Source organism: Phyllobates terribilis, unplaced genomic scaffold (assembly GCF_046119375.1).
Source record: "Phyllobates terribilis strain yellow unplaced genomic scaffold, ASM4611937v1 Scaffold_5__5_contigs__length_657084704, whole genome shotgun sequence".
NCBI classification, from domain to species: Eukaryota; Metazoa; Chordata; class Amphibia; order Anura; family Dendrobatidae; genus Phyllobates; species Phyllobates terribilis.
In genome coordinates this window covers 469,078,015-469,102,051 of record NW_027362765.1, presented here as the reverse complement: position 1 = coordinate 469,102,051, position 24,037 = coordinate 469,078,015, and the positions used below count along the sequence as shown (strand labels likewise).

Genomic DNA, 24,037 nt, shown 5'->3' with positions numbered 1-24,037 from the left:
ATCATCAGTGTTTGGTCAGTGTGCAATTTTTTTAGCATCAGTTTCATTAGTTTTTTGTTTTTTTTTCTTGTACGAGTCTTCTTAAGCTTCTCCTTCTCCTATCAAACAAACATGAAAATCGGACATCGCTCAGATGGCACATGGATGGCATACGAGTGTTTCACAGATCCCTAGACTGGCATTGACAAGTTTCATTTGTGACTTGGAAGAAATCCGTGCTTTGGTTGTGGACAACCTGGTCCGCAAAAATATAGGGACATGAACATCCATGTGGACTAAAATAGGTTCTATATGAGAAAAACAGGGCTAGAACTCGTACATGGAAAAGTGATGTCTGAGCCTTAAGGGGTTGTGCACACGACGTCTTTTCCGGGCTCTTGGAGTCCGACTGAAAAAGCGCTAAAAAAAAGTAATAAAGAATGATATAGATGAAAAATGAATGAAAATGAATGAAAAGCGGAAAAATGACACCATGTTCACATACTCTAATATAGCTAAAGTCAAAAAACTAAACTGCATTAAATCCAGTCTTGTAGACTACCCATCTCCCAATAGTTGAAATCAATTAATAGCCCCACAAAAAGTTTTTATGCAGTATGCAGCCCAGGCCTTACGGTTGGCGAAGGTTATGTGCAGGTCATAAAGCAGAGTCTCTAAGCTTTAGTGAAGCGATTTTTTTTTTAACCATTGCTGGTTAAAACAGCATTTGACTGCAGTGAAAAATTGCAGCAAAAACCGTAACATTTTGCCTCAATTTAATAAAAATAGACACACTAAGAGAAATCCACTGGAATCTGTTTTCATTTTCAGGGCTCGCTCCCTCTTGTGATTAAAAATCGGATTGCATTCATACCAATTTAATCCTACAGTTGTGCTCAAAAGTTTACATACCCCGGCAGAATTTTTCCTTTCTTGGCCTTGTTTCAGAGAATATGAATGATAACAAAAAAACTTTTTCTCCACTCATGGTTATTGGTTGGGTGAAGCCATTTATTGTCAAACTACTGTGTTTTCTCTTTTTAAATCTTAATGACAACCAAAAACATCCAAATGACCCTGATCAAAAGTTCACATACCCCAGTTCTTAATACCGTGTATTGCCCCCTCTAACATCAATGACAGCTTGAAGTCTTTTGTGGTAGTTGTGGATGAGAGTCTTTATTTTCCCAGATGGTAAAGCTGCCCATTCTTCTTAGCAAAAAGCCTCCAGTTCCTGTAAATTCCTGGGTTGTCTAGCATGAACTGCGCGCTTGAGATCTCCCCAGAGTGGCTCAATGATATTGAGGTCAGGAGACTGAAATGGTCACTCCAGAACCTTCACTGTGTTCTGCTGTAGACAATGACAGGTCGACTTGGCCTTGTGTTTTGTTGGAACGTTCAAGTACGTCCCATGCGCAGCTTCCGGGCTGGTGAGTGCTAATTTGCCTCCAGTATTTGCTGATAACGTGCTGCATTCATCTTTCCTTCAACTTTTACCAAGTTTCCTGTGCCTTTGTAGCTGACACATCCCCAAAACATCAGCAATCTACCTCCGTGCTTCAACTACCTTTTCCCGTAGATCCGTTGACAATTCTTTAGCTTTCCCCATGACTCACAATCTAGAAACATCAGTGGCTGGATGAAAGTGACGCGCCCAGGGGATGGGGGTTACTCGGCGCCTGGGCCTTGTTGCCTGGTCTTGGGGATGTCGCGGTAGTCGGCTCCCGGGCCCGTACCCTGGGCCTCTCTTTAAAAGGGTGGATAATTATGTGAAAGTTCGTGACGCCACCTGTGGTGTCTGGTGAGGATCACCAGCGCTGCGGCAGCCCACTGAGGCCGGTGTTAAGGCAGCTTGGGTGGTATAGGTTCCCACAGGTGGAGCTAGGCCTCAGGGCAGCGTGGATGTAGGAATGCAGGACAAGGGGAACCCAGCTGGGTTTGAAGAAGGAAAGGCAAACACACAGTTCACTTCAGTACCTTTTACTGATGGAAGTTCAGGCACATTCTGGAGCACAGTAGGGTGAAGGGTGCATGTCAGGATTCTCCCCAGTGAGCGGGTATAGGGCCTCCTGTTTCCTGCCTTTGTGTAGTAAGTTTCTGACCTGCCTGGAGCTAGGCCTAACTTTGTCTCTGTCCTGCACCGGCTGACTTTGTGGTAGGGCCTTCTCTTGGAGTACACGCTCCCAGCTTGCGGGGCCTCTGTGACTCCTGGCTCTGGTACGTATCAGCTCTCGGGTGATCCTGGGACCTGAAGTCTTCCAGGGGTCTCCGGTTGTCTCCACAGGGGGGTATACGGCCCTGTAGACGCGGACCCGGTGTCCGGTATATGTCTTCTGGGGTGAGCTTGTACAGCTCCTCTGCCCCCAATGCTATTCACTCCTCTAGCCTTCGGCCTCGCTCGAGGCCCTCACTAGGCTATACGCACTAGCGGCAGCTTGCCGCGTTTCACCGCTCTTATGGCGTCGGCACGCCTTGGGCTCTAACTGAGCTCCCTGAGTCTGGACTGAGCTCCACTGCAGGATGGCTTCTGCAGGAGCTCCTCTCAACAGGCTTCCTTCAACAGACTGGATTCTCACAGACTGGAACTAGCTCTGTCCCCTGAGGAAACTGTTCTTCAGACTGCACTGCCTAGCTCCACCTTCCCTATTTATATCCCTAACGGGCTCCCTCTGGTGGTCTGAGGTGGAAGGTGGAGGTGTGTGTATGCTGTGGGGGCCTCTTGTGGAGGAATCCGTCCATGCACCCCTCTAGGATCTGTGGCACTAATGCACAGCAGGGCGCCACAAAAGATGCAAGAGTCTGTCTGGATCCCAGAAACTAACTCAGCTTTTATGCGCACACACTAATTACAAGCAAACAGGTCACAGGTGAGGATGTTACCTTTAGTAGCCATTCAAACCCATTTGTGTGCATGTTATCAGGCCAAAATCAACAGGGTATGTGAACTTTTGATCAGGGTCATTTGGATGTTTTTGGTTGTCATTAAGATTTAAAAAGAGAAAACACAGTAGTTTGACAATAAATGGCTTCACCCAACCACTAACCATGAGTGGAGAAAAAAGTTTTTTGGTATCATTCATATTCTCTGAAACAAGACCAAGAAAGGAAAAATTCTGCCGGGGTATGTAAATTTTTGAGCACAACTGTATGCTCCTGTTCTCAGTGGCGTTTTCTTGTCTTGCTGCGATTGCATGCGGAGTTCGGATCACACGCACCCAAATGAGTCTGTGGGTGCGTGTGAAACATCACACTGCACTCGGATATCACCCAGACTGATGGGGGTCCGGGTCCTGAGACCCCCGCCAATCGCAGCTCCGGAGAAGCACACAGCTCGGAGCATGGATATAAAGCATTCAATATGAAGCCTGTGGTGCCTATTGAGTCTGTGCCCCCCGCTGTGAGTGCTTTCAGCCAGGAGCTGTGCGTTTCTGACTTCTGAGCTGTGTGCCCCTCTTAGGGAGATGGGGTGGTTGAGTGATCGGTGTGGGTCTCAGGACCCTGACTCCCACAGATGTGATTTTAATTATTAGTGGAATGAAATGTGAAAAACATTTCAAAGGTTTAGTTACTCTTTTAAGAAAAGATGCCTTAGAATAGTTATGTTGTGTCAAATACAATAATTAACAAAACTAGACATGTGGAAGAGATGACTGGTCAGTGGTTTCGCTTTTATCATTAAAGGCAATCTTTCACCAGCTTTTTGCTACCCCATCTGAAAGCAGCATTATGTAGGGGTAGAGACCCTGATTCCAGCAATTTATCACTTACTGAGCTGCTTGCTGCAGTTTTGATAAAATCACAATTTTCTCTGCTGCAGATCTAGCAGTTCTTGGAACGCTGAGCTCTTTATAACCCGCCCACACCACTGATTGGCAGTTTTCTGTGCACACTGTGCATAGGCAGAAAGCGATCGGTGGTGGGGGTGGGGTAATGCAGAGCTCATGAATATGGAGGACTACATGGCAGCAGCTTTACTAGTCCTTTAGTGATAAGCCTCTGCTGTGATTTTATCAAAACTGTAGCAGACAGCCCAGTAAGTGACACATAGCTGGAATCAGGGTCTCTGCCTCAGATTTTATGGCAAAAAACTGGTGGCAGATTCCCTTTAAGGTCTTTGAATATTTCACAAAAGCTGATGTTTCATATCTACCACAATTTATTTGTTAAAATTGTTAATTGCAGACCTTGAATCCTGTAGAAGGTCAAACAAAAAAACGTGCAATTAGTAAATAATCAAATGTGCAAATAACGTTTTTGTCCATAGAACACGGTAATTACACAGATCCACAACTGTGATTCTTTTTTTTTTTTTTCCTTTGTTTTAGCAAAGCCCAATGCATTACACAGATAAGGATTCAGAGACGCAAACGTGCTTATCAGTCAGCCTCATATGGCGGAAGCTCAAAGGACCTCTCTGCCGAATTTGTGTATATTCATCACACGCTGAAGAACATAATCACAGCCGTTGCTATGGTTACCGAGAGAAGGAAAGGAAAAAAGCTCGGTTTGCCCCCAATGTTACAATTACAGAGCATCTAACCTTTTGGATTTGAACTGTACGGAGCTGCCTATCTACAGGCCTTTAATCCGCTCGGCTTGCGGCGAGGAACACACTTAGTCGAATCAGTTTGAAGGGAGGGGAAAACGTTTATCTTTTTGTATTTATTTCCTTTGCAATTCAGCTTAGACAACGGCTTTGTTCACTTCCGATGGATGTGATTTACAAGAAAGAGGAATTAGTGCGGTTTAATAGGCACAAAGCGCTTCTACATCCACATGTGATGCGGCAAATTTTAACACACAGGTTTGTGATGAGGATTTTGAAGCAGATTCTATTCCAAAATCCACATCAAAAACTGCTTTATACACTCTTATTGATTTTGATGGGAAAACATGAACATGGTGCTGTTTTTTTTTTAGCTTTTCCCATTAAAATCAATAGGTAAAATATTCAAAGTACCTGAAGTCTTTTTATGTGGATTTTGGAGCAGAATCCAGTTTACAATGCCAGTTACGCACATCCATGAAACATGGACCGTTCTCACATCGGAAGACGTTGCCTGACCGCCGGATGTCCCAACCTGAGCTAACTACTTCATATATACCTGAAAAGCAGTCAGGAGACCCAGCGGATTCAAACCTAAACCTTGTGAAAAAATATGTGAACGTACCCTACGAGGATTCTGAAACAGATCCACTCTAAAATCCACATCAAAAACCACATCAACTCTACCTCAAATATTCTTCTTCTTTATATCAATGGCAAATCCTCTTTAGAAGGGATGAGCGGAGCCGTGGAAATTCGGGTTCTGGTACCCGACCCAAACTTTATTCCAAAGTTCGGTTGGAGTACCAGAACTGTACCCGAACTTCAACCAGAACCCGAATCCCATTGAAGACAATGGGGACCCAGAATTTTTAGCTGAAAAATTCTCTCTTTCCCTCTCTGCAATTTAACATCCGAACATTGCAACGGACTTCAGGGGAAAGTCCAGGTTTGGCGTTTAGCACCGGACAGTAACTGTCAGGTACGAACATCGATCTTTTAAGCTCGGGTCCACTCATCTCTACTCTTTAGTGTTCATATGATTAATTTTTTTATTATTTTATTTTTCTATTAAGGTTTTAAAAGCCTCATTGTGGAAAAAAATCAATGACATCTTTGAGGCAGATTCCTGATGATACCTGCTCTAAACTTGTGGAAACAAACAATTTAAAAACTTTTTCGAAACTTCATGGAAAGAGAAATCAGCTCTGAAAATAAAAACTTAAAAGCAGCGATTACTGAATTAGATTCCTCTTGAAAATCATGTCATTTTTTTAATGTCTCCAAAAACATCTCTTAACCCCTTAGAGCCTGGGTGATTTTTCACTTTGGTTTTTTCCTCCTCTTCTTCCAAGGACCATTATTTTTATTTCTCTTTCAACATAGCCATATGAGGGCTTGTTTTTTGCGCGACGAGTTGTAGTTTTACATGACATCACGTGATCCTGTCGCTTGCCTGCTGAAGTCAGCTGCTGGCTTCAGAAGAGGACGCTGCGCTGCGGGGGAGCGCAGGGAAGGTGAGTATAATTGTTTTTTTTTCTATACATTAAAGAATGGGGGACATAAACCAGAATGGGGCCCAGGATAAGGGATATATTACCAGGATGGGGCCCAGGATAAGGGACATATACCAGGATAAGGGAGATATTACCAGGGTGGGATATATATAATCAGGATGGGGCCCAGGATAAGGGATATATATAATCAGGATGGGGCTCAAGATAAGGAACATATACCAGGATGCAGGAAATATATACCAGGATGGGGGATATATATACCAGGATGGGGCCCAAGAAAAGGGACATATATACCAGGATACGGGATATAAATTCTAGAATAGGGCCCTGGATAAGGGACATATATACCAGGATGGGGGATATATATACCAGGATGGGGCCCTGGCAGGAAAAGGGATATATATAACAGGATGGGGGATATACAGTGGTATGAAAGTTTGCCCCTTCCTGATTTCTTATTCTTTTGCATGTTTGTCACACTTAAATGTTTCAGATCACAAAACAAGTTTAAATATTAGACAAAGGTAACACAAGTAAATACAAAATGCAGTTTTTAAATGAAGGTCTTTATTATTAAGGAAAAAAGAAATCCAAACCTACAGGGCCCTGTGTGACAAAATGATTGCCCCCACTTAAAACATAAATTAACTGTGATTTATCACATCTTGGGAAGCTGAATTCAATTTCCCTAGCCCTACACAGGCCTGATTACTGCCACACCTGTTCTCAATCAAGAAATTACTTAAATAGGACCTGCCTGACAAAGTGAAGTAGACCAAAAGATCCTCAAAAGCTAGACATCATGCTGCAATCCAAAAAAATTCAGGAACAATTGAGAAATAAAGTAATTGAGATCTATTAGTTTAGAAAAGGTTATAAAGCCATTTCTAAAGCTTTGGGACTTAGCGAAACACAGTGAGTAATTATCCACAAATGGTGAAAACGAAGAACAGTGGTGAACCTTCTCAGGAGTGGCCGGCCGACCAAAATTACCCCAAGAGCACAGCGACGACTCATCCAAGAGGTCACAAAAGACCCCAGAACAACATTCAAAGATCTGCAGGCCTCACTTGCCTCAGTTAAGGTCAGTATTCATAACTCCACCATAAGAAAGAGACTGGGCAAAATTGGCATGCATGGCAGAGTTCCAAGACGAAAACCACTGCTGAGCAAAAAGAACATAAAGGTTCGTCTCAGTTTTTGCCAGAAAACATCTTGATGATCACCAAGACTTTTGGGAGAGTACTCTGTGAACTGACGAGACAAAAGTTGAACTTTTCAAAGGTATATGTCCCATTACATCAGGCGTAGAAGTAACACAGCATTTCAAAAAAGGGACATCATACCAACAGTAAAATATGGTAGTGGTAGTGTGATGCCCTGGGGCTGTTCTGCTACTTCAGATCCTGGAAGACTTGCTGTCGTAAATGGAACCATGAATTCTGCTGTCTACCCAAAAATCCTGAAGGAAAATGTCCGGCCATCTGTTCCTGACCTCAAGCTGAAGCGCACTTGGGTTATGCAGCAGGACAACGATCCAAAATACACCAGGAAGTCCACCTCTGAATGGCTTAAGAAAAAACAAATTAAGACTTTGGAGTGGCCTAGTCAAAGCCCTGACCTTAATCCAATTGAGATGCTGTGACATGACCTTAAAAAAGCGGTTCATGCTCAGAAACCTTCCAATGTGGCTGAATTACAACAATTTTGCAAAGATGAGTGGGCCAAAATTCTTCCAGAGCGTTGTAAAAGACATAGCCAGTTATCGCAAACGCTTGGTTGCAGTTGTTGGTGCTTTTTCACACAGGGCCCGGTAGATTTGGATTTACTTTTCCCTTAATAATAAAGACCTTCATTTAAAAACTGCATTTTGTGTTTACTTGTGTTATCTTTGTCTAATATTTAAATTTTTTTTGTGATCTGAAACATTGAAGTTTGACAAACATGCAAAGTAATAAATCAGGAAGGGGGCAAATACTTTTTTACACCACTGTATGTATATAGATACACCATGATGGGGGGGGGGCCCATAGGATGACTGTTATTCCACTGCTAACTACCATGATTAGATTGTAAGAGGCTGATGGGAGTTGTGTGCGCGAGCTACCACTCGCTTCCATTTAAATGCAGCAGTCAGAGATTGACTACGACGTTTAAATGGTTGAGAGTTGAGCTCCGTCTGCGGCCGGTAGACACAGAAGCCCGTTTTTTAATTTATCCGGCATCTGACTCATGTGGAGGCCGAAAAATCCAATGTGGTATTTAAAGAGAAATCCAGTACACAACTTTTTTTTTTGCCGGGTCAACATCTATTGAGAAATGGTTTGTCCAAAAGGAGGTGTCCATTATGAATAAATCTCTTTAAAAATATATTTTTTTCTTTTTTTGTATATAGAAATTATTTTCCGGCATGATCGCTCATTAGCATTGTCTTTTCATATGTGTAATGAGTTCTCATATTCCACATTATTTCCCTTACCAGCATCTCTTGCCGTTCTGTCAATTCAATCAGCATTACGGCAATCGTTTCTCAGAATAATGAGTAGTAAGTGCATCTGATACAGTATTTGCACTGCAGAGCAATCAGAAATACAATCTGGATTTTAAAAGCTCGGAGTACAGTCTGTTCTGTGCAAATCTACATAAAGAGAAATTGCCAATACATCCATTAAATGTACAAGAGAATGCAGTTGGTTTTGCAATCAATTTTAAGTATCTGCCTAGGAAATTATGGGAACCGATCTTCAGATACAGCTGAGATGTCCTGTCAGTGGGAACCAAAATTAACCTCAGTGTCCCTGTCATCACCACATCAGTACATTTCGGTCGTGTTTCCGGTCTTACGCTCCATGGAAAGGGCTGTTCAGGCTGTCGAAATGTCTCATTATATTTTGATCATCAGTAGTGTTAGAGCATTGATTGACCCAGTGCTGATTAAACGTGAAATCAGAGCAGAGTACACACCGCCCGCTCCCACATACACGGCTTTGTTCTGTATACTGTGGATCATTACATGAAACATAAAGAATTATGCCTGTAGCTGCTGCCAGAGGTGACTGAGCAAAAGGAAGAACTTTTCTTCCAGGCCATACTTTAAATATATTTCATAGTAAATCTACTTTAAAAAAAAACCTGAGCCATAATTTTGCTTTTAAGGGGTTGTCCAAAACAACAATTTTCAAAGCTTCCTTAGAAATAAATCAAGAGAACCGCTCGGACTGGCCCACAGGGGAACAGGAGAATCCTCCGGTAGGCCGCTGTGATGGAGTGCTAATGAGCAGCGGTATTGAACTTGATTCACAATTTGCAAAAAAAGGTATAATCTAATCATTCATTAAATAATCTAGCCAAATCACTATTATATAGAATCAAAAGTAAATTTGTGTACTAGGGTCAAGTTATTTTTGCATGTAGCTTAACTGTGGACCCCAAAAATCAATGTTACTGGTGGGCCTTTGCCAACCCAGTCCGACACTATGCGCACGTGTGGCCACCTCTCCATTCCTGACAGGGTACTTTCTCGAGGTAAATGAGGGTCTCCGACATAAGTGTTCCAGATGGAAGAACACGGTCAATTATTTGCTATAAATTTTGAGTTATTGCTAGTTTTTTTTTCCACTCTTACACACAATCTTTAACACTGTTGGCTGACTTTGAAATCAGTCAACATTTTGGCACTATCTGTGATTCGACCTGACCTTACAGTTTTATTCTACCTGTGTGACATCTGAATTTCGTAATCTTACAGGAATTAAGAAGAGATGTTTAAAGCACTACTCCAACATTATTTTTAATTTTAGTGCTGGAGTGGTATCACTAATGTAAGCTCCTTACCCCTAGTAATATACTTACCAGTCAGCGTCTTCTTTTCCTGGCACAGCTCCAGTCCCACTTCACCATGTTGTGATCACAGCTCCTGACTGACCGGAAGTCAGTGGTAACAATCTCAAGATCTCAATGTAAGTCTATGAGAGCCTCGTTCTGGCCTCATTCTGGGTCACAGACTTACATTGAAAAGTGACTTCCGGCTCATCCAGCAAACACTGGAGCCATCCAGCAGGTCACAAGCTGCAGAAGACAGCTGGAGCGGCACCGAGAACAGAAGATGATGGCAGGTGGTGGTAAGTATAATACTCACATTAGTGCCACCATTCCAGTGCTGAAATAAAAAAAATACTGGGGAGGTGCTTTAACTTTGCTTTAGGCATGAATGTAGAAGAATACATTGGGGTTGATTTACCATTAGGAGGGTGACTTGACCTAGAAAAATTTGGCACTTCCAGTTTTAGACCTAAACTTGAAAGGCTTTAAAAGAGTCGATGGGTTTGCAGGAAGATTGGATTAATAGAAAATTGATAATTGTGGCAAATTGCGCAAAAATTAGTCCAATAATGGAACAAATTTATCATCTAACATGAGGCCCTGTGGTAAATTTGCCATTTTTAGACTGTCTAGTCTGTGTTTGCATTATGTAATAGGACAAGATTAGTAAATCTTCCCCAATTATGTATTTCAAAGTCAAAAGAAGAAAGGTATGGCAGAGTATCTGAACATTTACACAGAGCCCATTCTAGTACAGGACAAGTGGACGCCAGAAGGGGTTTCTGACCATAAAGTCCCCTGTTCATTCATAGTTCTCTGTATTAGGGAGCAAGGGTTCATTTATACAGGCAGATAAGGGAAATGAGAATGTCGAAACAGGCCGCCAATCACCCAACAAATGAGCAAAAACATCATTTGTCGGGTGAAATGATTTTTAAGTTTATTTATTGAACAATTATTGCTCTCGGCAGCGCATCGTGTTGTGTAACAGATGAAGTGCTGTCAAGAACAATGATATTTTATGTGCACAGAACAATCTTAATAACAATCGTTCCGTGCACATGGAAATGTGATAAGCCTGTCTAAACAGGCTGTTAAAAGACCACTGACATATGTAGCCGATCCATAGTCGTTTTACGACTGCAATTGAGCTGTCTAATGCAGCCGAAGAAGTGAGAGTGAGTATATAATGTTCAACACGCTGACAAACAAAATACACATTACTCTTGGCCACAAAAGAAGCATCATCTAAAGGTGGCCAATACATGCTGGATAGCGAAAATGCCGACAGCTATCCCTCCCTACGTCCCCATAAATATGTATATCTGGCAGCATCCCCCCCCCCCCCCCCGATGAGAACAGGTGATGTACCCTGAGAACAAGAGAATTTTGCATGCTGAAATCTACATATGCCATTGAAGGAAAGCTGGAACCCAACTTTCTACTATACACATGGTCGCCTGGTCGTGTAAATGAATATTAATCCAATGTTTATGGCCAAATCAACCCTTTTAGTACCCTGAATCACCAGGGAAATAAGATTCATTTTATTCTGGATCACCAGTAAGTCACCCATTACCCCTCCACACCCTAGAGCATCAATTAGATATGCCAGAAAAATCTTATCAGACTAATTAGCGATGGCGTAGCCATTCCAAGAAGAAAAGTGACTGCTTAGGCTTCCTGAAATGTAAGCAAATCCTCGTGATGCTGAAACCTTACGGAAATCACATACTCCAGAAGGTTTTTTGTGCTCTGGCTTCTTGGAGAGTTGCTGAAGGAGTGGAGAACTGACCAAAGAAGAGGAATGGAGAGATGTGCCCAATGTGGTGCTCACTGGTGCAAGACCAACTTCCAAAAGTTGGCAAGAATGTCTTATTGTAATGGCTTGTAAGAAGAACTTCTGCCGGAATTTCTCTCTAGCAGTCCCAAAACTTTAGCAACAAGGATGTGGAGAATTAACTCAAAGAACACAAAAGGCGACCGAGGCAAGACAAGCACCATATCCTCCTGTCTTAGATAGCGGATAGATGGTGTAGTGTTAAGCAGAACCATAAGGAAGCCCCACTTTTCATCTTATCATGACCCCTTCATGTACATCCCTGATGTCTTTATTTGTACTACTTATACTCTTGTTTTTTTAAAAAAAGAATTTGAGATGTATACATTGTGATATTTCACATTTTGTCATCTATAGTAAAAGCTTCGACAGCCACATATGTTCTTAGTATTAATAATGCAAATTGCCTCTTCAGAGAGGAAGAGGACTAGAACTCAAGTGTCACCTATTGGAAGCAGCAATTCTAATAGTCAATATCAACCCTTTAACGAGCCTTGTAATATGATTTAGGATAAAAGCCAAACCAGAATCTCAATTTGTAGACACAGTGTTTCGGTGTATTGCCCCTCGTCAGTGCAAAGTATGAGATCTGATTTGGCTAGGTGAGAGGCTTAAGACTGGGATCTAAGGTTTCTCCTTGTGGAGATCGACAAGCCAGGCCTGGCCTGGCATGTCAAAGTAAGGAGACTTATATATACGCAATGCATAGCTTATAGGTCTCCTCACTCTGACATGCTAGGCCTAACTTGTCACTCTCTGCAAGGAGAAACGTTACCCCTTAGATCTTAATATTAATAATACATTTTCATCTCCAGAAATCCTCAGCCCAACTCCAGTATGAAGTTGAGGAAGTTACATATATTGCTAAATATAGCAATCAAAACGCTTCCCTGCTCAGCTTGGGGAAGACTTGAAGCTTACAAGGAAATTTTTGCAATTACGCCTGGAGTGAGATCTTGTTCGGTTCCCCGGATACTGAGCTGAAAGTGCTGAAGTCGTATGCTGGGCTCAGCTGGTATATACCATGCGCATTGTAATTGGCAGTAAACTAGTTTAAATAAAATTCCTCTTTTGATGCCAAGGAGAAGAAAATAGATTCTTCTCAATGACAGCACATAATATTCTGGGATTAAAAAGCTTTAAGGCTTCCTATTTCTAAACTGGGGTACAGATTAGGTTAAATTTATGAAACATGACACATTGTGGATCAAATCTGGATGAACAGAGAATTTGTAACCATCTTTGATAATAAAATTTTTGCAGGTTTTTGCTTTGTTTGTATCATTGTATCACTAAAGATGAAAAGAAATTGCCGATATGGCAAGAAGCAATTAGATGCAACACTTAATCAGAGGCTCAGCTACATGGGGCTCAGACATTATAGTCGTGCCTGGACCCTGGTGCCTGAGGGTGTTAAGGGTCCCCTGCCACATAAGACCACACTTATATTTATGGGGTTATCCAATACTGGACAATTGCTTCCTAAATTTCAAAGTGTCTCAAATAAAGTAAAAAAACAAAACATACCTACTCACCTCCTGGACCAGCGTCATTCCATCGATGTCAGTGCTGTGTGTCCTGGAAGGCTCATGTCATTTTTTTGTCACGTGAGTGTTGCATCCCATTAGAGGCAGAAATGTGAAGGCTGCAGCTTATCATCAGCTAATGATAGGCTGCAGTGCTCACATGACATAATGTCATGCGACTACTGGGAGACACTGCAAAGTGATCGCTAGAACAATGCCGTCCAGGAGGCGAGTATGGTTTTTGTATGTTATCTGGAGCACGTTAGCATTTTTAGAAGGGTTGGTCCAGTATTGGTTAAACCCTTTAAAATGCCACATTGTAAGTCTGAGCCTGTTAGGGATTTTGCATTGAGGACTTGGCAGGGACTTAAATACAGTGTGTTCATTGGTTGCAGTCACACCTGGTCCCTTGAGCCTAGAAGGTCCCAAAAGGTCTCTATGACCCTTATGAGAAGTCCAATACTATTGGAGACCCATGATAGTTGGAGATTTTACACTGGGGCTAACAAGCTTCATTGTGGCCCATGCCACTGGGATTCCTCTTTGCCCTAGTTAGGAGATACCGTATATCACTATTCATTCACTGGTGTGAAAACTACAGATCTACTGAAATCACTGCAGCATTTCAGACTTAGATTCTATGCAGGATCACCTGAAAGCACCAGACTGAGTATTGTAATGATTACCCTTAAAGTGAATCGTCAGCAGGTTTTTGCTATGTAATCTGAGAGCAGCAGAATATAGGGCAAAAAAGCCTGATTCCAACAATGTATCACCTACTGGACTGCTTGATGCAGTTTTGATAGAATCACTGTTTTATCTGTTATAGATAAGGCAGTGGTCATATTGCTAAACTGTGTAAAACCCCATCCACACCACTAATTAGTATCTTGCTGACAATGCACAGTCTACACTGGAAGCTGCCAATCAGTGGTGGGGGGTGGAGTTACGTAGATTAGCTTGACTACTGCGCATGTGAGACCTAGTCAGGCAGTGATTATCTCCTGCTGATAAAACACTGATTGTACTGAAACTATAACACACAACCTAGTGAGTGACACATCCTTGGAATCGGGCTCACTTGCCCTACATTTTGCTCCTCTCAGATTAAATAGCAAAAACCTGCAGACAGATTCCCATTAGGCCACGTTCAGTATTCGAGCGCCATCCGTTTTTCTTGTGCGTAGAGAAATAAAAAAAAATGTCTCCATCTTCTCCATTCTGACAGTCCATGAAAATCGGACCACGCTGAGATGTCATCCTAGTGTGGTCCAGTTTTTTTCCTTTTTTTTTGAACAACCCCTTTAAATATTTCAGATGACATTTCCCTTCAGTTTATATAGTAAAAGTCATATAAATTTGATCTGACCGTACAAAATTCTGGTGTAAACATCATATTTTGCAAAAGTTTCACAGCATCATGGACAACATCAGGCTCCTGACTACATTACATAATTAAAGCCTGGAAATGTACCACTTAAGTACTGGTGATAGAAGAAAATGATGACAAAAATCATTAGATTACTGCTGAATCATGCCCATGTCTGCTTATGTAAGCCATAAGTGAGTACAGCTCCCTAGATGTAATTCTGTTACTTATGAATGAGTGTGCTCTGCTTACAAAGATGCAGAACAGAAGGGTCACCACACCGCCCCTTTAAATGCATTAAAAAATATCAATGCTTCCTGTCTCACCGTCCTGGCTGCACTCAGCCACTAAACTGAGCTTTATTTTAAAGGCATAGTGAAGGAACAGTGAGATTGTGGATATCCAGGGATTTAATATTCCAGAGGCTGAAAATTACTCTTAAGAACATAAACATAAGGTGACATGCGGATGTGAAAAATAGGCATATTGAACACTATGAAGATAAAAAAAAATAGTTGAAGATGATCCAATTTTTAAAAATTGGATTCAGGTTCACCCATATTGTCATTTTGGACCGAATCAATCCATCACGAATCAAGAGTGACCCAAAAAGACATTATGTTCCTGAGGTCTATCCAGACCCTAAATTATTGTAAACAGAGGGCTGGGAAGGGGTTAAAAAATTATAAATATTAGGCTACGTTCACACGTTCAGTATTTGGTCAGTATTTTACATCAGTATTTGTAAGACAAAACCAGGAGTGGAACAATCAGAGGAAACGTATAATAGAAACACGTCACCACTTCTGAATTTATCACCCACTCCTGGTTTTTGCTTACAAATACTGATGTAAAATACTGATCAAATACTGAATGTGTGAACGTGGCCTTATGCTGACTTGTCCTAAGCCTGCTCCTCACCTGTCCTAAAGAGAAAATTGAAGGTCAGAAGACCATCCAAAGCAAAGCCCAGAGAACCATGCGGGGTTCTGCAGAAGCTGGACAAGTGAGCGGCAGGTTAGGGACAGGAAAATGCAATTTTTCATAACCCTTATTTTTTTAACCCTTTTGCAGCTGGCTGGCCACTATTTTGCTAGATCAATTAAATCATTAAATCATGAAAAATGCATAATAAATCCAATTAATTTTATTATCAATTCACTCATCTTTAAAAATTCTCTTTTTTTTTTCTTTCAAAGGAAAAACAGAAAATATTTCATATTCTTAACTGAACCCAACTTTATAGGTGGATTTGAAAGCCCACAACATGCCAATAGCACTGGTAACAAGTATGCGATGTGTGAATTCACCCTTCCATAGTTGTATATTCTGTTTTTTTCCTATAATGTATCAATATACAGTAATTACAACTATGGCTGAGTGGACCCGTGGAAGTTCAGGTTTTGGAACATGACCCAAACTTTATTCCAAAGTTCGGTTCGAGTTCCAGAACTGTACCCGAACTTCAACTAGAACCTGAACCCCATTGAAAACAATGGGGACCTGAATGTTTGATCCGGAAAATCTCTCTCTCCTCTCTCTGCAACAGACTTCCCCCGAAACTCTGAACATTGCAATGGACTTCCCCCGAAACTCCAAACATTGCAACAGACTTCCCCTGAAACTCTGAACACTGAAATGGACTTCCCCCGAAACTCCGAACATTGCAACGGACTTCCCCTGAAACTCCAAACATTGCAACAGACTTCCCCCGAAACTCCAAACATTGCAACAGACTTCCCCTGAAACTCTGAACATTGCAACGGACTTCCCCTGAAACTCCAAACATTGCAACAGACTTCCCCCGAAACTCCAAACATTGCAACAGACTTCCCCTGAAACTCTGAACATTGCAACGGACTTCCCCTGAAACTCCAAACATTGCAACAGACTTCCCCCGAAACTCCAAACATTGCAACAGACTTCCCCTGAAACTCCAAACATTGCAAATGACTTCCAGGAAAAGTTTGTGTTTAGCACTGTACAGAAACTGTCTGGTACGAACACTGAATTTTTCATTTCGGGTTCGCTCATCTCTAATTACAGTCTGGCTCAGGGTTGTTTTGCTTATCGTGTTCTTTACTTTGAGTGAATACAATTGAATCAAGTTTATTGCTGCTAAAAGTATTAGCTCTGTGCAGATTTTCAGCCTTTGGATTTGAATAAATCAAAAAGGAAAGTGAGCCCCACAAATAAGAGGGCTCAAGTGACCAGAGTTTTTTAAACTAAAATTATTACTTTATTTAGACATTTATTACATGATTAAAACATCATAGTGCTACACAGGGAGGACACTGCTAGCTCCAATGTTCTTTTAGTCACAGTCGGACATAATTAGGGTACATACAAAAAATCGAGGGTACATAATTAGGGTACATTTAAAATATATACTATTTTTGTAAATAATTGTCTCAAACCACTGCTTCTCAGTCCTGTTTGAATTAAAGTGACAAGTGTGTAGTGCAAAACGGGTTTTCTTTTGGTCAATTCCTTGTTGGATCTATAAAATATCCATCCATCTATAAGGAATATTTGTATATTTATATGGCTAATATAACGCCTAACTAACCAATAAAGTGGCCATAAAAGGGTAAGTGCCCTCTTGGTATCCGTCCCTATACAGCGGTAAGTCCCCTGTAGATATCTGTCCCTATGCAGAAACTATCATGTGGCAGCTTGATTTGGGAGGGATGGGTGCTAAATTTTGGGGTTTGGGTAATCCACTAGGCCTATGGAAGCATGCAACAGATTTTATGCAAGTTTTCTACTTATGTAGGCTGTCTCCTAGATACTATATGCCTGGGAGATATGTGTAACATACCTGGCGGCGTCCTTGCATGGTGGTCCATCTCCCACTGTGCAAGAGCGCGTACTTTATCTCCAGTCCAGGGTGTCTCTCTGGCTTCCCTCCATGCTGTCTGTTTGCTTCTGTGTCTGCTGCTTAAGGGCGGCGCCCGATCACTTCCTGCTTTTTTTACCTGCTGCAGGCACACCCCTTGTGCGTCCTCAGCCTATTGCTGTCTATCACCTGGTATTTAAATCAGCTGCCCTAATTAACTGATGCCTGAGCATCTTGCCCTGTCAGTTGGCTTTTGTCTCTGACATGCCAGGTCCTGTCTATGTTACCTGCCTTGCGGTATCAGTTCCCGTGTCTGAACTGAGTCCTGTCTATGTCTCCTGCCTTGCGGTATCAGTTCCCGTGTCTGAACTGAGTCCTGTCTATGTCTCCTGCCTTGCGGTATCAGTTCCCGTGTCTGAACTGAGTCCTGTCTTTGTCTCCTGCCTTGCGGTACCAGTTCCCGTGTCTGAACCGAGTCCTGTCTATGTCTCCTGCCTTGCGGTATCAGTTCCCGTGTCTGAACTGAGTCCTGTCTGTGTTCTCTTGTCTGCCTATCCTGGAGGCTGTATTTCCAGGCCTGTCTTAACACGCTCCTAGCCTGTTCCTCCCGCCTTCTGGGGGCCGTATTCCCAGACCCGCTCCTGTATTCCGCTACAGTGTCAGTCTCCTCCGTACACTCAGTTCCAGTCTGAACTCTCTCCTATCCTTTACCTGTTTTTCCTCTATGTCCGTTCCCTTCCTTTTTCTGCAGAGTCTGAACTCGTACCTAACTCCTGCTCGTTGTCACTGTACTTCCGTTTGTGAGTTTGTGGTCCACTCGCTACTTCTCTGCAAGTACCCTGTGGGTATCTGGTTCTGCCTTTTCCTTCTAGTCTGTTCCGTGTGAACAGAGCCCTGTTCCCACCGCGTCTGCGGTTTTCGCTTTCCTCAGCTCTGTCCGCCGCGTCTGCGGTTTTCGCTTTGCTCGGCTCTGTCCGCCGCGTCTGCGGTTTTCGCTTTGCTCGGCTCTGTCCGCCGCATCTGCGGTTTTCGCTTTGCTCGGCTCTGTCCGCCGCGTCTGCGGTTTTCGCTTTGCTCGGCTCTGTCCGCCGCATCTGCGGTTTTCGCTTTGCTCGGCTTTGTCCGCCGCGTCTGCGGTTTTCGCTTTGCTCGGCTCTGTCCGCCGCGTCTGCGGTTTTCGCTTTGCTCGGCTCTGTCCGCCGCGTCTGCGGTTTTCGCTTTGCTCGGCTCTGTCCTCCGCGTCTGCGGTTTTCGCTTTGCTCGGCTCTGTCCGCCGCGTCTGCGGTTTTCGCTTTGCTCGGCTCTGTCCGCCGCGTCTGCGGTTTTCGCTTTGCTCGGCTCTGTCCGCCGCGTCTGCGGTTTTCGCTTTGCTCGGCTCTGTCCGCCGCGTCTGCGGTTTTCGCTTTGCTCGGCTCTGTCCGCCGCGTCTGCGGTTTTCGCTTTGCTCGGCTCTGTCCGCCACGTCTGCGGTTTTCGCTTTGCTCGGCTCTGTCCGCCGCGTCTGCGGTTTTCGCTTTGCTCGGCCCTGTCCGCCGCGTCTGCGGTTTCGAATTTGTCTCCCAGTCTGTACTGGACCCTACCCAGCCTGTGCTCTAGTCTGCCTGTTCCAGTATTCCCCGGTGTGGGTCAACAGCCGTGTCCGGAGTCTGACCTGGAGTAGACCCTGGTTCCTCTGCTCGGTTCCTCCCTGGTGCACTGGCGTCGTATGCCGTCGTGCGACCTTGGTCGGATCGGGCAGATACTTAGTTACGCCCCTCCAGGCACTCTCCGGTTCATGGCACAGTGGAATCACTACATAAACATGCACACGCCAGTCAGTCCGGGCGTGTGCATTACAATATGTATATCAAATATGGGCTGTTTTGAGTCCTTGACGGCATCATGCGTGCATATGTCAACTTGGCATGTGAACGCATGCTGGCATTGGACTACAGTCAAAAGCCTTTACATTATGTATGGCCACCCCATAAGGGTTGGGATATATATTCCTTCCTTCCTTATTGTGAATTTGTTTAACATTACTTGGTACTAGGGACAATCGATGAAGGCAAACAGAATTAGTAGTAATCCCTATATAATTCCCTGTAGTTGGACCCGCTATCATAATGAGGAATATATTTGTATCTGAATATTGTAGGACTTGTCTCATTATACTTACCATCCACTTCCATAACTCTTCTCCTTCGCTCCCTAGTGCGCATGCGTGCCACTGTCACTCCGGACCTTTCGCCCACTGACGCAGCGGCGGCACGCTTGCGTTCCATTGTCGGCGGGCGGAAGTGTCCCATAGGATGTGACGTGTGGTGACGCATGCGCCGACGGGTGCTTGCGCTGCCATCACAGTCCGGAAGTAATCTCACATACCAGGCCGGATATGAGACTGGACAACATTCCTTATATAAGGCAATGCTTGCTTATCCCAAAACAAGCCCCCGACGAAGCAAGGGCGATTCGCGCGTAGGGGCGTGAGGACACGGGCATTACTCCTATACTCCTATAAGTAAGTACGGACAATTACCTATTAGAAGAATCTATGTGTATGCGCTGCATAGGGACAGATATCTAGAGGGGACTTACTTACCGCTGTATAGGGACGGATACCAAGAGGGCACTTACCCTTTTATAGCCACTTTATTGGTTAGTTAGGCGTTATATTAGCCTTATAAATATACAAATATTCCTTATAGATGGATGGATATTTTATAGGTCCAACAAGGAATTGACCAAAAGAAAACCTGTTTTGCACTAGGCACTTTTCACTTTAATTCAAACAGGACTGAGAAGCAGTGGTTTGAGACAATTATTTACAAAAATAGTATATATTTTAAATGTACCCTAATTATGTACCCTCGATTTTTTGTATGTACCCTAATTATGTCCGACTGTGACTAAAAGAACATTGGAGCTAGCAGTGTCCTCCCTGTGTAGCACTATGATGTTTTAATCATGTAATAAATGTCTAAATAAAGTAATAATTTTTGTTTAAAAAACTCTGGTCAATTGAGCCCTCTTATTTGTGGGGCTCACTTTCCTTTTTGATTTAGTCTAAAATGCGGAGTTTAATATGACATTCTGGAAATCTTTGTGAGTACGATGTTGTTTGGATTTGAATAAGTTATTTCTATTCACTGACAGTAAAAAGATCATCTCATTATACAAAGAATTTACAGTCTTAAAAACATTTAAAATTACAATAGCGTCCATGCATTTTTAAAAAACTTGTAAAATTGCACTAAATTTTAAACCCCTTCATTCTGTATAGAACAGATGTGTACATTGCCCTGGTACAGACACAGTTATAAATTCTGTATGGAATTTTGACATTTTCCATCTAAACATCCAAGCCCAGCACAGAAAAACTCCTATTATTATTGAATTATATTATTATATTATATAATAATTATATTGAATTTATATTATAAATTATCTTTATTGATAATGTAACATGAAAATGGTGGCTCTTCAGAATTAAAAAAAGTTGAAAAAGTTGTGTCTTAATTGAGGCATGTTGTTAGAGAAACGTTTCGCTTCGTCCTGGAACCTTTTTCACACCATCATATGATGTTACAAGTGCATTTAAATAGGGCAAATGTGAATACATGGCATAACTGATATTATTTAGTGCAATCTCATTATGTAATACAGATAAAAAATACAAACAATATTCCATAATCATAAAATATCATTATATATGTGGAAGAACTGCAAAAGCTACACAAGTGACGTATATAGAAAATGCATAAAAGTGCTAAAGTGGATACTAAGTATCAGCATGTGGATGAATATATTAACGTCAGGAGAACTCGTCCTACATGAATAGTAAACCTCTCTGATATATAGGAACACATTATTGATAATGCTCGTGTATCTTCTTGGGTGTAATTACAAAGTAGCGTCATGAGTAGCAAGTATTCATTTCCAAAAAAAAACGCTGACATTTTCATGGGCACGCTTCCTGACAGCGCAACAACTTGAGAAAAACAGATAACTACAGAAAATCAATATCTCGCAATCTAGCAAAGTCCTCCTGATTTTACTCCATTTTATGGGAAGGAAACACACTGCACTTGCACCTAAAACCCGCTGCAGGCGAGTGCGGAGGCACGACGGGTCATTCGCACTTACCATCCTTCGTCAGCCATTAAATCCCTGGAATATCAGCATAGCAGACTTTTCTCAATTTTATTAAATCCACCATCACCATAGAAAGTGATACCAAGAAAGATACAATTCACTGCCACTTACCTGGAAAGAGAAAAGGACAGAGTATGAGCCCGCTAATCACACAAGGCTAATCTCGTTACCATCTTGCTAAGTGGTTGTGACATAAAGTAGGATAAGACCTGATGTGCCAACGAAATAGAAGCATTTAACCTTGCGGTGAGGTAGATATTTGATGGATTGACACATTGCCAGCATTAAAATTATTAATTTATTGAGCACTAAATAACCATTCTGATAGTTTTCTACTATTTAGTGAGCAACAGATGTGCAATTGGGGCAGGTGAGGGACATGTAAGCCTCTTAAGTCCACCATGGCGATCCCTTCAGGAAGAATGTAATGATTGCAGCTAGATCTGTTGCAGCTTTCTCCCTTTGTAGGCCAGCCGGGAGCAGGTTGTGGTGGCAATCTGCCAGTGATTTCCTAGGCAACTGACATCTCAAAGGAGCCACAAATAGCAGCAAACCCCAGAACGCTTACTGGTGTCGTGCACAATCCCATCCAGCCTGACAGCAAACATACAAGTAATCTTCAAACACGCTTTATGCAAACACTGGTAATCAGGACTTATCTCCGGGACCTGGAATTCACCACTTCATAGCAGCGTGATATGGAAATGATTGTTATTGGAAAAGGTTTATATCGTCAGAACTGACAATGAATAAAAGAAACTTCAATTAAAGGGGTACTTCCAACATAGAGTCAAAGATTTGCCATGAATGTCTGATATATTCAGATCCCACCTCTAGGAATTCCTGGAGGAAGCCGCCCTGTTTCCTACTGTCAGGGATCTGTTAAGATTCTGCTTAGGCCTCATTCAGATGTAGATTTTTCACGTGTTCTATCAATGTTTTTCTCGGATAAAACACGTATCAATTATAGTCTATGAGGCCGTTCACATTTCTGCCTTCTTTTGCGTTCATGTCTGTTTTTGATCCAAGTCACGGATCAAAAATCACCCATACACATCAATGGGTTCTTGAAAATCACGAACAGCACACAGATGGCATCAGTGACAAGTCCGAGGACTGTCCATGATTAAAGAGGTCATCCACTACTTTAACACTGATGACCTATCCTTAGGATACGTCATCAATTTCTGATTGTTGGGGGTGGGAAACACGGCACCCCCGCCGATCAGCTGTTCTCAGTCGGAAGTGTTCCACTCCGTCTACTGATAGTGGCCATGGCTGGGTATCTGCCCCCTATTCAATTGACTGAGCACTTCCACTCGCCACCGGCATAGAGGACAGCTGATCGGCGGGCGTGCCGAGTGTCACACCCCCACCTTTCTGACATTATCCTAAAGTGGACAACCACTTTAACATTGTATGGGAGAAGCTTCATAATTTACTTATTTTTTCATCAGTGAAAATGACTGATGAAACACTGAAGGTAAATACTGACACACAGACCAAACACTGATAAACCTCGAGTCCAAAACACTGACAAACAACGGCCGTATTTTTAGGTACAAGAAAAGGATGTCTGAATGAGGCCTTATTCTTAATGTTGGTAGAGATCAGGTACTATCTACACTGCTCAAGAAAATAAAGGGAACACTCAAATAACACATCCTAGATCTGAATGAATGAAATATTCTCATTGAATACTTTGTTCTGTACAAAGTTGAATGTGCTGACAACAAAATCACACAAAAATCATCAATGGAAATCAAATTTATTAACCAATGGAGGCCTGGATTTGGAGTCACCCCCAAAATTAAAGTGGAAAAATACACTACAGGCTGATCCAACTTTGGTGTAATGTCTTTAAAACAAGTCAAAATGAGGCTCAGTATTGTGTGTGGCCTCCACGTCCCTGTATGACCTCCCTACAACGCCTGGCATGCTCCTGATGAGGTTGCGGATGGTTTCCTGTGGGATTTCCTTCCGGACCTGAACTAAAGCATCCACCAACTCCTAGACAGTCTGTGGTGCAACGTGACGTTGGTGGATGGAGCGAGACATGATGTCCCAGATGTACTCAATCGGATTCAGGTCTGGGGAACGGGCGGGCCAGTCTATAGCTTCAATGCCTTCATCTTGCAGGAACGGCTGACACACTCCAGCCACATGAGGTCTGGCATTGTCCTGCATTAGGAGGAACCCAGGGTCAACCGCACCAGCATATGGTCTCACAAGGGGTCTGAGGATCTCATCTCGGTACCTAATGGCAGTCAGGCTACCTCTGGCGAGCACATGGATGCTGTGCGGCCCTCCAAAGAAATGCCACCCCACACCATTACTGACCCACTGCCAAACTGGTCATGCTGAAGGATGCTGCAGGCAGCAGATCGCTCTCCACGGCGTCTCCAGACTCTGTCACATCTGGCACATGTGCTCAGTGTGAACCTGCTTTCATCTGTGAAGAACAC

General features: G+C 42.8%; 1 protein-coding gene across 4 annotated transcripts in view; it reads right to left on the bottom strand.

Moving 5' to 3' along the window:
* The window catches only part of ANK3 (ankyrin 3), a 762,832-nt gene that overhangs the window by 444,459 nt on the left and 294,336 nt on the right, over positions 1–24,037 (bottom strand). The window contains exon 1 of one of the 4 annotated variants that reach the window (XM_073685439.1): positions 21,564–21,582. The exons of the other annotated variants lie outside the window; for them this stretch is intronic. Within the exon in view, the coding sequence (XP_073541540.1) occupies positions 21,564–21,566 (3 nt within the window). The 5' untranslated portion in view covers positions 21,567–21,582. Of the gene's footprint in view, positions 1–21,563; positions 21,583–24,037 lie in introns of those variants that run through there. 4 annotated transcript variants of the gene reach the window in all.